At 46.6% G+C, this 16,133-nt stretch overlaps 1 protein-coding gene and 2 long non-coding RNA genes across 3 annotated transcripts; 1 reads left to right on the top strand and 2 right to left on the bottom strand.

The window, feature by feature from the left end:
* Positions 1–560: 560 nt before the first annotated feature.
* LOC144455474 (phospholipase A and acyltransferase 5-like) lies at positions 561–10,933 on the top strand. The gene is made up of 5 exons (XM_078148889.1): positions 561–660; positions 2,489–2,589; positions 6,157–6,259; positions 7,516–7,781; positions 8,732–10,933. The coding sequence occupies exons 1-5, from the start codon at positions 561–563 to the stop codon at positions 8,873–8,875; spliced, it is 714 nt and encodes a 237-aa protein (XP_078005015.1). The 3' UTR covers positions 8,876–10,933.
* On the bottom strand, positions 3,463–5,832 carry LOC144455133 (uncharacterized). Its single transcript, XR_013483803.1, has 2 exons — positions 5,026–5,832; positions 3,463–4,408 (listed from the first exon to the last, which is right to left on the bottom strand). It is a non-coding gene; the product is annotated as an uncharacterized LOC144455133 (long non-coding RNA).
* Positions 10,934–11,072: 139 nt separating the features above from the next.
* On the bottom strand, positions 11,073–15,249 carry LOC110195293 (uncharacterized). Its single transcript, XR_002320856.2, has 3 exons — positions 13,808–15,249; positions 12,817–13,034; positions 11,073–11,326 (listed from the first exon to the last, which is right to left on the bottom strand). It is a non-coding gene; the product is annotated as an uncharacterized LOC110195293 (long non-coding RNA).
* Positions 15,250–16,133: the final 884 nt, after the last annotated feature.

Below are 16,133 nucleotides of genomic sequence, written 5' to 3'. Positions count from 1 at the left end.
TTACTTTGTAGTTCCAGACTGCATGGAGATGCTTACCTTTGTTTTATTATAGTTTCACCTGGGTACTTTTGATGGTTGCTAGGGTATGTGGGAGAGGGGAGTTTCTCTACAACTATTCATGTCACTGTCATGGTCCAGATAGTGGGGGGTCATGGGGTGGTGGGCAAACAAAGCTATGTCCTCATGGTCAAGGTCAAGGTCAAGGCGATGGTCGGCTCACAGTCAGGAAGCAGGTATTTCAATGAATCAATCAATTGACATTTATTAAGCACCTACCATGTGCCAGGAACTGTGCTAAGCACTGGAGATACAAAAAGAGGCAAAAAATAATCCCTGCCTTCAAGGAGTTTGCAATTTAATAGGGGGGAAACAATATGACAACAAATATACACACACACAGAGCAAGCTATACACAGGATAAATAGTAAATCATTAAAAGAGGGAAAGCATTCAGATTAAGAGGCATTGGGGAAGTGTTGTGGAAGGTTGGAGTTTAGTTGGTTCTTAAAGGAAGTGAAGGAGGTCAACAGTCAGAGCTGAGGAAAGAGAGCGCTCTAGGCATGGTGGACAGCCAGAGAAAGGGCCGGCTAACGGATGGAGTCTCTTGTGTGCAGAGTGGCCAGGAGGCCAGTGCCACTGACCCGAAGTACGTGTCAGGAAGTAAGGTACAAAAAAACTGAAAAGGTAGAAGGGCGCTAGGTTGTGAAGGGCTTTGAAGGGCAAACCACAATTCGTCTTTGCTCCCGGAGGCAATTGGAAGTGATAATCATTTAAGATCAATTGAGCCCCAGTAAAGGCCAAAAGCCTGAATTAATCTTTTCTTTCTGAGTGAACTGAAAATGCCCCTTCCTGTGTCCACAGATAAAGCTGATCAAGGGCATTCTTCTGTTTATGACCACTAAGGCACCTTTAACCCAGACACTACCTTGAATAAAGGGACTTTTCTTATCTTGATATTCTATGGTGGTAAAGGAAACACAAATAGACTGGATCTGACATTTGCCTGTCGATTAACACAGACATCCTGAGTCAGGGTTTCAATGCCCGGCTAAAATTGCTTGATGCAGTCAGAGTTAAACCTCTGCCTCCATGTAACATGTTACATGCTGCTACTTTAAGGGAATAAAACAATATGGATTTACTTATCATCCAGCTTGTTGTCTCTTTAACCAACTTTCAGGTTGACAGGAGCCACTGGAGTTGACTGAATAGGAGGCAATATGATCTTTTTAGGAAAATCACTTTAGTTGCTGAACGGAGGATGGATTGGGATGAGGAGAGGCTTGAGGCAGGCAGATCCACCAGCAGGCTATTGCAGTAGTCCAGGTGTGAGGTGACGAGAGTCTACACCAGGGTGGAGGCAGGGTGGGAAGAAAGAAGGAGACATATTCAAGAGATGGTGAGGTGAGAGATGGTGAGGAATCCAGGATGACCTCTAGGTTGTGAGCCCTGAGGGGTTGGGAGGATAGTGCTGCCCTTGACGGCAATGGGGAAGGAGGCAGTGGTGGTAGTGGTGTATTTAGGGGGAAAGATCATGAGTTCACTTTTGGACAGGTTGAGTTTAAGATGTCTACTGGACATCCAATTTTAGATGTCTGAAAGGCAGTTGGAGATGTGAGATTGGAAGTCAGCAGAGAGACTGGGGCAAGATTTGAGAATCTAGCTATCCTGTAACAATAGAGATGGTAATTAAATCCATGGGATCTACCTAATGAGATCAGGACAGAACCCGAGGACTGCTGCAGTTAGAGGATGTGTTCTGGAGGAGGATACAACAAAGAGAGGAGTGGTCAGAGAGGTAGGAAGAGAACCAGGAAAGAGAGGGAGGTGTCTGGAAAACCTAGAGAAAAGAGTACCAACGAGGAGACAGTGATCAGTACTGTCCACGGCTGCAGAGAGGTCAAGGAGAATGAGGACTAGAAAAACTGCTTAGTCTGCCTCATCCTCAGGCTCTGTGTCAGGGTGATGTTGGATGGGGGCCTGGGGTGGAGGGTAACGTGTCTTTGGCTTTCCACCTAATTTCTGAGCTTTAGCACTCCTTTCTATGTTTTCTTTGAACCGTTTAGCAACCAAATTACCCCATCTCGTCTAAAGGGAGAGCTAAAATGTGAACCCTAGAATTTTAACCAAGTGAGAACAAGTCTGTATGTGTGTGTATGCATTTATGTATATATCCTAAAGTACATGTGTATATACCACACACATGTATTCATATACATATGTTTATATTTATATGCATCATATATTTATATAATATTTATATATACACGTACTTTAGATACAAGTGCAAAAAATCCTTGATGAACTGGAGCGACTTAACAAGACTAGCTGAGGAACTTCTGTGGGTGACCTCTATCTACCCAGTTCCAGAAGAGAGATTTTTAATGGCTTGGCAGCTAAGAAGGGGGATTTCAAGCACTTAACCAGGAAAAAACCCCAGCAAACTGGTGAAAATGGAAAGAGAAAGTTGGGCTGAAATGTGACTGAGAGGAGAGACAGCCATTGGCTGACCAGGTACTTTTAAGCAGAAGAGCCAGGCTACAGCCAGCACTTGTAATCACATCCTCGAAGCCTTCGGTCCAAGTAAAGGTCTGCTCTTTCCCCATTTTCCCCTCCTGGTGCTGCTCTGTTACCACATTGCTTAGCAAGTGCCGGCAATGGTGATCTTACTTCTGTTAATTATTTCCTATTTATCCTGCATGTGGCTTGCCACGCATCTATTTGTTTCCGTGTTGTCTCCTTGAGGGCAGGGATGGTCTTTTACCTCTTTTTGTATCTTTAGCATGTAGCACAGTACCTCGCATATGGTAGGTGCTGGATACATTTTAACTGGTTGATTAATTAATAAATGCTCATTACCCTCCTGATGTTTACTCCGCTACTTTTTTTTACCCAAACCTTGGCCTAAATGTTAGGATTTTTCCTAACTGGGGCTTTGGGGTTATTGTCATGATATTCTTAGCTTTTCATTTAATATAAATTCCCTACAGTGGCAGAAGAGGGACCCACGAGGACATCTGAGGCCATCATATTGCCCCTGGTCTAAGCGTTATAAGAGGGTAGGGGAAACTCAGCCAAGACAATTTTTTTTCCTTTCTAGTTTAAATTCCATGCTAATTTTTCTTGAGGGGGGATTGCCTTTTTTGTTTTGTTTGGCTTCAAGTGGAATTTTCTGCATTATTACTCAACCATTATTTTAAGCATTATTTAAGTATTTTTGATAAAAATATCAGTTCTGATCCACGACCAAGAGAGCACCAACTGACTCATGATGGCCATAACCTGTCAGTCATTGTGATTGATGTGTTATTCTTGTTTCTGTTTGCATTGTTGGAGTCGATCAAATTGTTTTTGGACATTTGCTCTTGATCAGTGGTTCTTTGGTGGATGGTAAATACTGGTTTTATATAGTGTGTGAAGCTGCTCTTCCTATTCCAAATAAAACTCAGAGGCTTCTCAAGGTAGAAAACAGAAAGGAGTTTATTGCTTTCTCATGAGAAAGGGTACCGCCCCTAGTCGCCATTGCCCGCCAGGAGAGGACAAGTTGGGAGCCACACCCTTGGCTTTTTATCCCCTGACGGGATGCCCCTTCCCACTCTCTTACCCTGTTTTCCTTTGACTGGGTACTCAGGGCGTACATTCTAAACGCAGCAGCTAATACCCAATAGAAGTAAACATGCCCACGTTTGGACTAGATGCATATGTGTACTAGGAAGTAGGAGTGACCAGGCACCGAGCTCCCCCCCACCCCCCACCATGCTGACGTGGTGCTGGAGAAATAGAAGTTTATCGGGGAAAATGGAAATTTAATTCAAGGCTTTCTGGAGGAAATTTAGGCCTGTGGGAACTGCACTGAAGGCCGTCTCTCACACTCAGGAAGAATGTGGGAGAGAGATAGGAGTGTAGCAGGGGGGTACTAAAGAGGGAACTTCACTGTGAGCCATCCCTCACAATAGCAATACTATGAAGACATGAATATAGTATTTGAAAAATAGTGTCAATTTCTGGAGGCTCATATTTGCAATGTATGTGGAAGGGAACCTATGTTTAATGAAGAACATGTAAGTTTTATGAAGGTCAGAGTTAGGACAATTGGGACTCTAGAAAAGTATACATGGGAAGTGGTCAGGAGCAGCCATTCTGCGCTCTGTGAAGTCGTTGAAAGGTCCAATATCTGTTCATTGTTGTTACGGACATGTTGAGAGAGGCATCTGTAGCGGCAGGTGAAGTCAGTGGGTTCTTATTTTCCCAATGTTTAGGCAGAAAGGAGGATGGAAAGCATTCGAGGTGTGGGAGACAGCCAGGGAAGATACTGGACGGAGAGAGAGAGTCATGTGTGGGGAACAGCAAAAAGGCCAAACTGTCACTGGGTTGTGGCTTTTACTGACAGGAATAAGGTTCACGAAGACTGGAAAAGTAGGAAGGGGAAAGGTTAGGATGGGCTTTCAAAACCAAGCAGAAGATTTTATGTTTGATCCTGGACTAATGGAGAGCCACTGCTTCACTGGATGGGGGGTACACACATGTACACACATGTACACACATGCAAACTGGGCAGCCAGGCATGCTCTTTTGTTCTGTGTTAAGGGTTCTGCATTTGTGAGGTGGGCGCAAGGGGGCCTCTGACCTAGGAATCAGGGGGGAAATCTCGTTACAAAATTGTGCTTCTCTTACTGAACAGCCTAAGGTAGCATTCGATTGGGTTTTATTATTATTTTGGCTATCGAGGGATGGCTTTTGTGCTAGGAAGCCATGCTCATCAGCTGCTGAAAATGTTCCCTTGGGAGTCACTCAACAAACATATATTAACTCAAGTGAGTTATACCAACATGATATAGTAGATAGAAATCTGGCTTCTAAGTCACCAGACTCAGGTGCAGGTCCTTCCTTTTGCATACATAAAAACAGGCATCTGCTACATACTCATACAGATACGTGTGTGTGTGTGTGTGTGTGCGCGTGGGTGTGTATAGACAGCTGGAGGCACAGTTGGTAGGACCATTGGGTCTGGCTTCAGACACTTACCAGCATGACTCTGGGAAAATCACTTAACCTCTGTTTGCTTCAGTTTCCTCATCTGTAAAATGGAGAGAATAATTCAAATGATATAATATTTGTAAAGGGCTTAATATATAGTCCTTCGCACAAAGTAGGTGCTGTATACATGCTAGCTATTATATATGTACACATATGTATGTGTATACACATATACACACACATATAGGCAGCTGGGCGACACAGTGGATACGATGCTGGGCCTGAAGTCAGGAAGATCTATCTTCCCGAGTTCAAATCCGACCTCAGATGCTTACAAACTGTGTGACCCTGGGCAAGTCACTTCACCTGCTTTACCTCAGTTTCCTCATCCATAAAATGAGCTGGAGAAGGAAATGGCAAACCACTCCAGGATCTTTGTCAAGAAAACTCCAAATGGGGTCATGAAAAGTCAAACACTACTGAAATGATGCAACAACAAATATACATCTATCTATATCTATATCAGCTAATACACAGATACATACATGTGTATATGTACATGCTGGCTGTGTGCACAATGCCTGATGGGAGTTACGGCTCTCAGTTAGAATCACAGAGTCTCAAGGAGTGGAAAGGTTGTCTATTCCAACTCCTATCTTTACAGATGAGGAAATCAAGGCTCACAGAGGTTAAGACACTTGGAACCTAGCTGGTAAGTGGCAGACCTGGGGCTGGCTGGAACACGTGTCCTCTGATTCTAAATCCAGAAGGCATCTAACCCAAAGCATGCTTGAGTGGGAATTCCTCTCTGCATCAGCACCAGGAAATGGTTATCTGGTCTCTGCTCAAAGACCTCTGCTGATTACTTCCTAAGGCAACCTAATCCCCTTGTAGATAGCACTCATCGTGAGGAAATTTTTCCTAACATCCAGCATAATTCCGGCTCTTTGAAGCTTTTGGCCCATTTGGTTCAGCCTGAAAAAATATTCTTCTTAGTCCTGATCGCCCTCCATAGATCTGAAAACTGCCGCCATGCTCCTCATATCTTCTAAATGTCTTCAGTTCCTTCATTGATTGCTGTGTGGCCTGTTCTCCAGGCCTCTGGATCCCTCCAGTTTTTCAAGCATGTGCCACCCCTTTTCTAAATCGTTTAACATGATACTGTTTTTGGTTTCGCAGCCTGCACCCAAACCTGGCAACATAATTGAGTACGACAGTTCTGTATTTTCCCATTGGGCTATTTATGTTGGGGGTAATTGTATGGTCCACCTAGTGCCTACAGGTAAGAAGTCTCCCAGCATTACCTCTTGCACACGGTTCCACTGTACACAGATAAGGGGCTGGGAGTAGACTGGTAAGGGGAAGCCTTTTTGCAAGGTCACTTGATTACAGAGGTAGGGCTTTATTATATCTGGAATGCTTTCCCTTATCACCTCCACACCTTCCTAGCTTCTCTCAAAGCTCAACACAAACATCCGCCTTCCATATAAGGTCTTTCCTGGTCCTCTCAACTGGTAGTACCTCCCCTCCCACCCCGAAATACCTTGCTTTTATTTTGTATATCACTATATAGGTAACATGTTGTTTCACTCGCTAGAACCTACACTAAGCTGGAGCCTGGCTGCAAAGCCCTCAAAAAATTATTGTTGATTGATTGATGCCTTCCACTATGAGTCTGCCCCCAATGTCAGTTGAGAGAGAGAGAGAGGCAGAGACACACATAGACAGAGAGAGAGACAGAGAGAGGGAGCTCAAATGATCCCATCAGAGATGACAGTCTAGCTTTATCACTTGGCTGCAGCAGGGACAATGGACATTGGTGAAGCTAAGTTTCCACCCACCTTTCCCTTCCACTCCCTTGGTGTCTTCATGATCTTGGGCACCTGACATTCCCTCATTGCACTGAGTGTGGCTGAGTCCTAGGTCTAGATGGGGAGTCTCAAAGGGCTGAGATCTTATTTGGATGCTCAGATGTGTTGAGAGTGGTGCTTATGGCAACGTCAGCAACCCAGGTTGAGCAGACACCCTTTCCCAATGCCATGGAGAGTTCATACATACACATCCTCTGAGGAAGGAAGTAGTAAGTAGCACTTTCTAGGGTAGCCTTGGCCCTATAATTTGTGTGCAGAGGGAGGGTATCCATTCACTCAGGGTCACATCCCTGCTGGAAGAAACACCTTGATCCTCTCTGAACTCCAGCTGAAAAAGATGACTGAAGGGCCATTTTGATCATGCTTGTCATGGGGCTTGGTTTGAGCTGCCCCAGACCCAAGTATAGCTAGCTACACATTTTCCTATTTAGCTGTTTATCAGGGGAAAAGTTTAAATAAAATCCTGGAAGACAGATTCAGACCAGGGTGCCGAAGTTTCTTGGGTACATCTCAATCTTTTTGAGTTTGAGTACCAGGCAAGCAGCCAGACTTCCCTACAAGTAACTCTTTTGGGACACTCTCAGAAACATGGGGCTAAAGGGACCCGGGATGGGACTGTTTGAGAAAGAGCTCACCATAAATGGCATCTTCTTTTTCATGTTGACAGGTGAAAAAACTAGTGGGTCAGCGATGGCTACTCATGCCATAGTGGAGAAGAAATCAGTTGACACTGATGTCCGAGGAAAGTACAAGATAAATAACACATATGATAAGATATACAAGCCATTACCACCTGAAGTGATGGTCGAGCGGGCCTTGAAGATGGTGGGGAAGACTGTGCCCTATTGTGCCGTTCTCCAGAATTGTCAGGACTTTGTGATTAACCTGAGATATGGGGAACATCCGGAGGCCAGGCACTGGCAGAGCGGTCAGGTACATCACAGAGACTAGCTAACTAATACATGGTGGTTAAGTGATGAATTTTAGCAAATAACAAGGCACGCTTGTGGAGCTGGTGTAGACTTCCTGGGGTGCTTATGGTCAGAACCAAACAGAGCATGTGCACAATATCTGAGATCCATTTCCTCAGCTCAGCCCTGGGCATGGGCCTTCTCACTTTAAACTCAGTTTTCCCATCTGGGGATGTCAGTGTTCTTTCCTTGGGAAAGAAAGTCTTTGCTTTTAAAGTTCTGGGAAGTTTTTGAACTGAAACAGGTGAAGCCTAATGTTCAGTGATCCCCCAGGGCCAAGTCCCCCTTTCTTTGAGGAAGGTTGTTCCACAGCCATTATTCCAGCTCAGAATAACATCTGAGAATAATCTGTCTTGGCTTCAGTCCAATCTACCACGTTAACGCATCAGAATTCACACATGGGTGATGGTGGAAGGGTGGCCAGATTTATTATCTTGAACATAATGCTGGTGGGTTAGAGCTTCCTTATGGGTCCCTAAAGAACTTGCAAAACCCGTTTCTTTTCATCAGACCCTCCATACTATTCATCATGAGGTCTTTAAATTCTCCACTTCATTCAACAATTGCATAAGAACCATGAGAAATCCTTGGGCTCGCAAGGATGCTTCTCTGACCTAGACTGCCCTAGAAAAGCCCCTCTTGACCGTCTTCTTTCCACCTCCTCTTCCCATTCTCCTATCGGCTTTAAGTACCCCTAGGCTGCAGACATGGTTGGTCCCCATCTGGGTTTATCCCAGTTTGATTTCTTCCGTCTCCTCCCCTCTCTGTGGTGTGGCTGCTCCAAGTCCCTGGGCTCCCTCTTCATTTTGTTGGCTCCTTTCTTTTCCCAAGGGAGCTAGCCCGAGCAGAGTACTTGATTGGAGTGAAGACTAGCAGGCTTCAACGCTGACCAGCCTTCCTTTCTCTTCGCAGGTCTGTGGTGAGAGAATCACTGGGATACTTGGTGCTGTGCTTTCTTGTTGGCTTCATGGTGCTTACATGATGACTTTGAGAGACAGACGCCAAAATCATCACGGCCACCTCCATTATGGTAGCATGGCTGGGCTGCAGCTTTGATTTAGCCATGTGGCTTGTAGTCAGAGACATATATCCACATCTATCTATCTATCTATCTATATCTATATGTGAAAATAAAGACGTGTGTGTGTGTGTGTGTGTGTGTGTGTGTGAGTGTGTGTGTGAAAATAAAGTCTTCCCAGTTTTTTCCTCCAGGAGTGCTGGAGTGTATGCTTTGCCCCAAGCACTAAGAAGCCAACTCTTTAGAACCCAAAGCAGGGTCACCTCTAGCTGAATGTAATAGTTCTTCTGGCAAGGCTTGGACAAGATGCCTTGCTAAATACCCTGGGAGATGGAGTCCTTCCCGGATTGGGAACAGAGCAATCTAGCCCAGCAGGACTGGAGGGTGTAGTGTTTTCCCTACGGTGGGAGTCTGGAGGATCTCTCTTGAGAGGGCACTCAGGAAGAAGGGAGGTATCACTCAGGTGGTAAACGTCAGAGGCAGGATCTGAACCCGGGTCCTTTGACTCCAGAACTAGTGTTCCATCCACTGAACCAAGGTGGCAGCAGCCACATCCTACTATGTGCCAGGCACTATTAAGCCACGGGGAGCCTGGGGGGCGGGGAACACAAGTAAACATGAAAGACCTGCCCTCAAGGAGCTCACATTCCACTGGGGAAGATGACATGCGAACATTCCACTGTGTTCAAAATGCACAAAAATGCCAAGCCATGTTGTAGGCAGACATCAGCAGCCGCGGGGCCCTAAAAGGCCACGTGGAGAAGGCGGGCTGAGCCACCCTGAGCTAGGGATGCCAGCTAGAAGGCAGTGGCGAGGGCATTCTAGGCGTGGGAGCTGGGCAACTAATCTTCAAGATCGCCCAGAAGGGATCATTTTCTATTCTTATTTTTTGGCTCATTCCTCCCTCCACCTCTCTCCCCTAACTTATCTCTGGCAAATCCCCCAACAGAGTTCATGTCTAGGTTACCACAGATGTTAGTAACAGGGTGCCTGGCTCCCGTGCAGGCACCCAGAGCAATACATCCCTGTGGGTAGAGGGCAGCCTTTATTTTACCCCACAGAAAATATAAAAAGGGACCATACAATTGATGCTGAAAACACCCAAAGCCCTCAAATAGCCCATAAATTTTCCTGAACTTAGGGTTGTCTGTGGGGCAAGCCCTTGGCATTCTGGACAGTCTCTCGTTCTCCAAGGGAAAATCCCTCTCAAGAATTATAGCAGCATTCTGTGATCTGCACACCCTCCAGGACAGAAACGTACTTGTGGCTGCTGAACAGGCTCCTCTTTCCCCAGATATGTGCTGGCCAAATTAGTCGTGGTATGAGTAGGGAGTAAGCACCAGTCTTCTGCTACCTTATCCCATGTGGTCACTGTTCTCTGGCTTCAGGGACTACATGGGCAATCCTGTTCTTTCTCTAAGTGACATGTCACAATAGGAAGTTCCCCTGTCTTTCTAGAAGCCAGGTCCTACTCATATGGTCTCTGATAGAATCCTAATAAAGTTGCCCCCAGCCCCAGTATACCAATTTCCTTATGAGCCCCAATGAACAGCAGGCACGGGCCTGATTTAACCACACCACAGGCCCCCAGACTCAATATGGCCACTTCCATTACCTAGCCACTGCTCCCAGCTGCCCCCAGATTCAATTCTCATGCTTAAACAGGCGTGCCCACGCACTCAACCACAATCACACCATCCATTTAGCTCAAAACAAATTAGACGGAACCACAACAGCTAGCCAATCAGAAAGCAGCCCAACTAGGATGTTCAATCACCAAACCACAGAAGGCTGCCCCAGCCAAGGTAGCACCTGTCCTGCAATAGTAAACTTACGACCTAGAGAGGTTTATTATGTCATTATCATACATAAATGCTGCCCCCCATGGGTTTGTCTACATGCATTGTGGGTAATCGCGTGTGCAATTCCACTGAGGATGGGACTCCCCCTCATTACCTAATCCCTTAACAAATCCCTCCTGCTTTTTAATATTCATAATTTCTGTTATGTAATTGCATCTCTACCCTATAAAAATCCATCTTGCTTTCAGCCCGCTTCATGAGAGGCGTCAGTCTCAATAAATGTCTCTGCTTGGATTTGAGGCGGTCTGAGGCTGAATTCTTTTGAGACGACCCCCACAACACATCATGAAACCGTAACAGTCTTTAACTATTTGGCCTGACCCTTTCTTTTGCTCCCCCTTCGGTGGTTTCATTCATTCCTCTTCATTCACGGTCATAATTCAAACACACTTTAATTAAGTTACATTACTAGATGCATGGTAAAGGCAGAAGCATTAATAGGATACGATTCACAAGTTGTTAGACAGGTAAGAGGAAAACAGGAGAAGGGGATGGTCACCAGTGTTTACAGCTTCCTTTTGAATTCCTTCCTTGTGCCTCCCTCTGGCTTCAAGGAACGGCAGCCTCTTTTGCTGATCCTGGGGCACCTGGAAGCCAGTGGTGGGCTTGGGTGTCTCCACAGCCTTACTGGGGAAGCGGACATCATAGATCATAATCTTACATGTGGGATTATTCACAAGACAACCTGCCCTTTTCAGACTAGAAGGTTAGATTCTCAGATCACACTGCCTAGGAAATAAACTCCCCCTTTTTTTTTTTGGCTAGGCAATTGGGGTTAAGTGACTTGCCCAGGGTCACACAGCTAGTAAGTGTCATGTCTGAGGCCGGATTTGAACTCAGGTCCTCCTGACCCCAGGGCTGGTGCTCTATCCACTGTGCCACCTACCTGCCCCTAAACTCCCCTTTCCTGGCACAAGAATTTAGGGTTCAAGGATATCATCTGTGAACTCCTTCCTTGAGCCGAGTGGGCAAACACGTAATTACTTCTGGCAAATGTGGCAGGAACTCACTCTCTCAGCGGCTGCCAGCTCTTGGGTTGGAAGAGTCCATTATTCCCAGGTTTCCCATCTGACCAGGGTCAGAAAGCTGTGGGCAAACTCATGTGCTACTGCCCCACGGCCAATATGAATGGTTTCTGGGAAGAGGTGGAAGAGTCTGAGAAGTCACAGGCTTTGCATCACTCAGAACTCAGATCTACTTGACTGCACTCTGAAGAGGGAAAGAGGAAAAAGGGCTGAGAGTGGCCTCAAGGAGGCAGCTTCTCAGACAACTGGGGTAGAGGGAGGGAGGGAGGGTAGCCTTAGCCTCCTAATCAGGAGTTGTCAATTTTCCCTTTAACAAGATGCTGATGGACATCTCTACACTGTTTGAAAGGAGAGGTATGTATGCTTGTCAAACTGATTAAGGGAAACCCTTCTGATAGACCCCCTCTTACAAAAACAAAAATATAAGTGATCAAAAATCTTAGGAAAAACTTTTCCAAATCACTAACATTAGAGAAATGCAAATTAAAACAATTCTGAAGTCAAATTGACAAAAATTATAAAAGAGAAATGGCCAGTGGTATGAAATTGGAGGAAGATGGACACACTAACACACTTCTGCTAGAACTGTGAATCGGTCCAGATATTCTGGAAAACAATCTAGGCTTAAGTGAGACAAGTCATGGGAACTGTTCATTTCCAGTGTTAGCACTAATGAGCATCTAGACCAAAGACAGAAAGGGCCTATATACATGTGGCCATCTCTGATAGCACAGACCTGGGAATAAAGTTGATGTCCATTTACTGGGGACTGGCTGAATTGTGATCGAAAAACATAACAGAACAGTATTGTATTGTAAGTAACGCAGCCCAGGAAGACTGGGGTGATTGTGGGCCAACTCTAAAATTATATTTCAGAAAAGGTGGCAACCTGCATTGGTAAAGAGAGATTCTTTATCTGTGGGAAATCAGAGGTCCAGCTCTTATGTCTGTCCCTGTGAAGTAACAACAAATATGAGGAATTCTGACAACTGTGGGCAGACTTGTGTGTACCAATACAGAGCCACAAGGGCAGAAGAACTAGACGACAAGTGGATACTAACGTAAATGGAAACAACACCCAAAGCTGCTTACCTCGGTCACTGCACTGACCAATCACGAGGTCGCCAGACTGGCCAGGAGCTCAGCCGAAGGTACCCTGTCTAATCCTGCGCTGCCCCACCATAGGCTCAGACACATAGAACTGGGATGGACCTTAAGTGAGAAGGCAGCAAAGGGAGACGTCAGAAGGGAAGAAGATGTCCAGTGCCACAGAAGTGGGGACTGTTGAGTCATACGGACCTGTCATAGGCCTGGAAGCAAATCAGGATTAGTTGCATTCCATCACCCTTATCTGTGCCCTCGGGCTCTGATAAACTGTTATTGTTGGGGAATGATGGGGAGACACTGAAAACCCCTCTGGCCTTAACAATTAGACCCTTTAGGGCAAAGGTGGGAGGGGGAGAGAGCAGGCAGGGTCTGAGGCCTTGCAATCTGTCACAACCTGGCATCATAAAACTGTTTTCTCACAGGTTATGAGTGCACTCCTAGGAGATTAATCTGATGGCCTCCACTCCTATAAAGTGTTTATTAAAAACCATTTGATGACCACCACTCCTCCTGTTCTCCTCTTACCTGTCTGACCACTTCTAAGTTAAATTCCATCAATGCTTCTGCTTTTACTGTGCATTTACTAATGCATTTTAATTAAAGTATGTTTGAATTATGACCATGAATGAAGGGAAATGAATGAAACCATTTAAGGGCTGGGTCAGAATAGGTAGAGACCAAGTCAGAAATCGACAGACATGAATTCCTAGGCACGAGTCTGGGGTAGTGCCCGTCAGGCGAGGTAGAAAGCTATCAGTAACCAAAAACCAAGTGTAGCTATCCCAAATTAGCCTGGGCCAGCTATGGCTGCAGCCACTGCAAAAGGAATCAGAGGCAGACCTGCCCTTGTCCCAGCAATTTCCATGACGCTGATTTCTTGGTATTTAGATGTCTCTTGGCTTACAACCTGACTCTGCCTTCTGGCCTTCCCTCCCTGACCCTAGCTTGACCCCGACCTGAGGAATTTAGTTTGTACCTGATGGTCCGGGGTTCCAGCTCCCTTGATGTTTCTCAGTGTCTCCCATAAAGGTTCCATTCGGACCTCCCCTCTGGCTTCTGGAACTGCAGCCTCTTTGCCTGATCCTGGTAGACCTGGAGGCCAGAGGTCCACAGCCTTACTGGGGAAGGCGGAGAGGTGGGGCCATCAGAGGCCATTAGAGAAGGAACCTTCTGTCCTCTCCAACCCCCTCATCTTGGAGAGGAGGAAAAAGAGGCTCAGAGAGGGTGAGAGTTTTGTCCAGAGTCATTCAGGAAGTGAGTGGCAGAGCCAAGAATCTCAGAGTGGGAAGAGACTCAGGGGCTTCCTTGTCTTCTCCAGCCCCTCACCCAGCGAGGGCTGTGGCTGCTTGGGACAGCTCTGTGTCACTGGCTGTCTCCTCCTCAAGAAGGTCTCCGGGGCTTACCAAAGTTTGTCACTTTACCCCCAAAGGATACTTTTCTGGAGGGGGGGAGTCACTCAATCTCTGGTGGGCACCCAGGTATCTCCTGGGGCCCCAGGCCCCTCCCTAGAGGGCATTTCTGGGTATCTAGAGGTACCCCCAAACTTCTCAAGGTGGTCCCTGGGTATTTAGAAGGGTCCCTAGACCTCCAAAGGAGTTCTTAAATATCTAGAGGGGCTCCAGACTACCCAAGAGGGTCCCTACATCTCTAGAGGACCCCCTAGGCCTCTGGAGGTAGGTCTTGGGACCTCAAGAGGGGGTTCCTGGGTGTCTAGAAGGGTCCTCAGGCCCCTAAAGGGGGTTCCTGGGTATCTGGAGGGGCATCCCCTGATCTCTAAGGGGCCCCTAGGCCTCTGGAGGAAGTCCCCGGACCTCTGCGGGGGGCCCCTTAGGCCTCAAGAAAGGGTCCCCACGTCTCTCGAAGGTCACTCGCTCCCACCCCTCATTTCAACAGGAGAGAACAGGCCCTGTCAGTCTTGGGCCTTTCCTCGGCAGACAGGGCCGGGGGACTGGGCCAGAGACCCCCGATCGCTCAGGACCGCGGCCCGGGAAAGACAGACAGAAAAAAAGCGAGACCCTCCCAGCCCCTCTAACGGCTACTGCGCAGGTGCCAGAGCTCCAGCTCCGCCCCCAACAAATGCGCAGGTCCCGGAGACATCCTGGTGTCCCTCTCCTCCTGCGCAGGCGTGTGAGAAGACGCTCGTGGAATGACAAGGCCGTGTCGTTCGCCCACAGCGCCGCCATGTGGCCGCTCCCTTTCTCTCCCTAGCCCAGGGTCGCCTCGTGCTTTCGCTTCTCCCCGGTGTCGTAGGACTTGAGACATCGTCTAGTCCTGGAGTTCTTAGCTTGGGCCCCATGAACTTGCTTTCAGATATTTCGGCAGCTGCATTTCCATAGAGTTGGTTTCCTTTGTCATCCTGTGCATCTTATTTTGCCAACTTAAAAACAGGACCCAGAAGGATTCAGAACCCTTGTTCAGCGGCAGGCGAGGGAGCCTCCAGCTGTGCCTGCATGGACAGAAACCCTCCAGGGAGCCCTTTGGAATCCCACTGCTAGTGGTAGGAGAGGACCTGCTTTGTCCGCACTCAGGCTCCTCAGCCTTCCTGGTGCTACCTGCGGTTCTGTCTGAGGACAAGAATATTCCCAACAATTCCTACTTTATCAAATGGCTTTAGCCCTCATTCCCAGAGGATCTGAATCTCCTTCCCCTGTCTGCATGATCCGAAAGGGACTGCTCACCTACAGATTAAATGGACCCCCTACTGCCGTGGAAACAGGTTAAAAAAAAAAAAGCTCAGGTCAACTTCTGGGAATCTCTGACCAGAAGTTTCTAACTGCCCCCACCCAAGAAGACCTCCACATACATCACTAGGTTCTAACTACACCTGTTCCTGGACAGAGATAATCACAGACACTCCTGCAACACTCTCTTCCTGCAATTCTGCTGTTCTGTGTATCCACTATACACATGACTATTTCCCAAGACTAAGCCCTATAAGAATCCCCTTTCTCCCCTCCTTTCCTGGACATCTCTGTCTGAAAAGACAGAACATTTTCCTGAAATGCAATTCCTCAACCCTAAATCCATGTCTTCATTTATTTACTGATCACCTAATTGGTCTGAATTTTCGTACTGGTTGACAATAGATCATCCATCCATCCATCCATCCATCCATCCATCCATCCATTCATCCATCCATCCATCCATCCTTCTATCTATCTATCTATCTATCCATCCATCTATCCATCTTTCTTTCTTTCTTTCTTTCTTTCTTTCTTTCTTTCTTTCTTTCTTTCTTTCTTTCTTTCTTTCTTTCTTTCTTCTTCTACGCATATGTGTACACACACACACACACACACACA

The sequence above is a fragment of the Phascolarctos cinereus genome, unplaced genomic scaffold, assembly GCF_003287225.1.
Source record: "Phascolarctos cinereus isolate Bilbo 61053 unplaced genomic scaffold, phaCin_HiC Scaffold_9;HRSCAF=440, whole genome shotgun sequence".
Classification (NCBI taxonomy): Eukaryota; Metazoa; Chordata; class Mammalia; order Diprotodontia; family Phascolarctidae; genus Phascolarctos; species Phascolarctos cinereus.
This window is presented reverse-complemented; position numbering and strand designations above follow the sequence as displayed.

Coding starts and splice junctions, on each gene's coding strand:
- LOC144455474 (XM_078148889.1), top strand. CDS start 561: ATGGTGGACAGCCAGAGAAAGGGCCGGCTAACGGATGGAGTCTCTTGT. Junction 2,590..6,156: donor AGCCTTCGGTCCAAGTAAAG/GTCTGCTCTTTC, acceptor TTGGTTTCGCAG/CCTGCACCCAAACCTGGCAA. Junction 6,260..7,515: donor GGTCCACCTAGTGCCTACAG/GTAAGAAGTCTC, acceptor TCATGTTGACAG/GTGAAAAAACTAGTGGGTCA.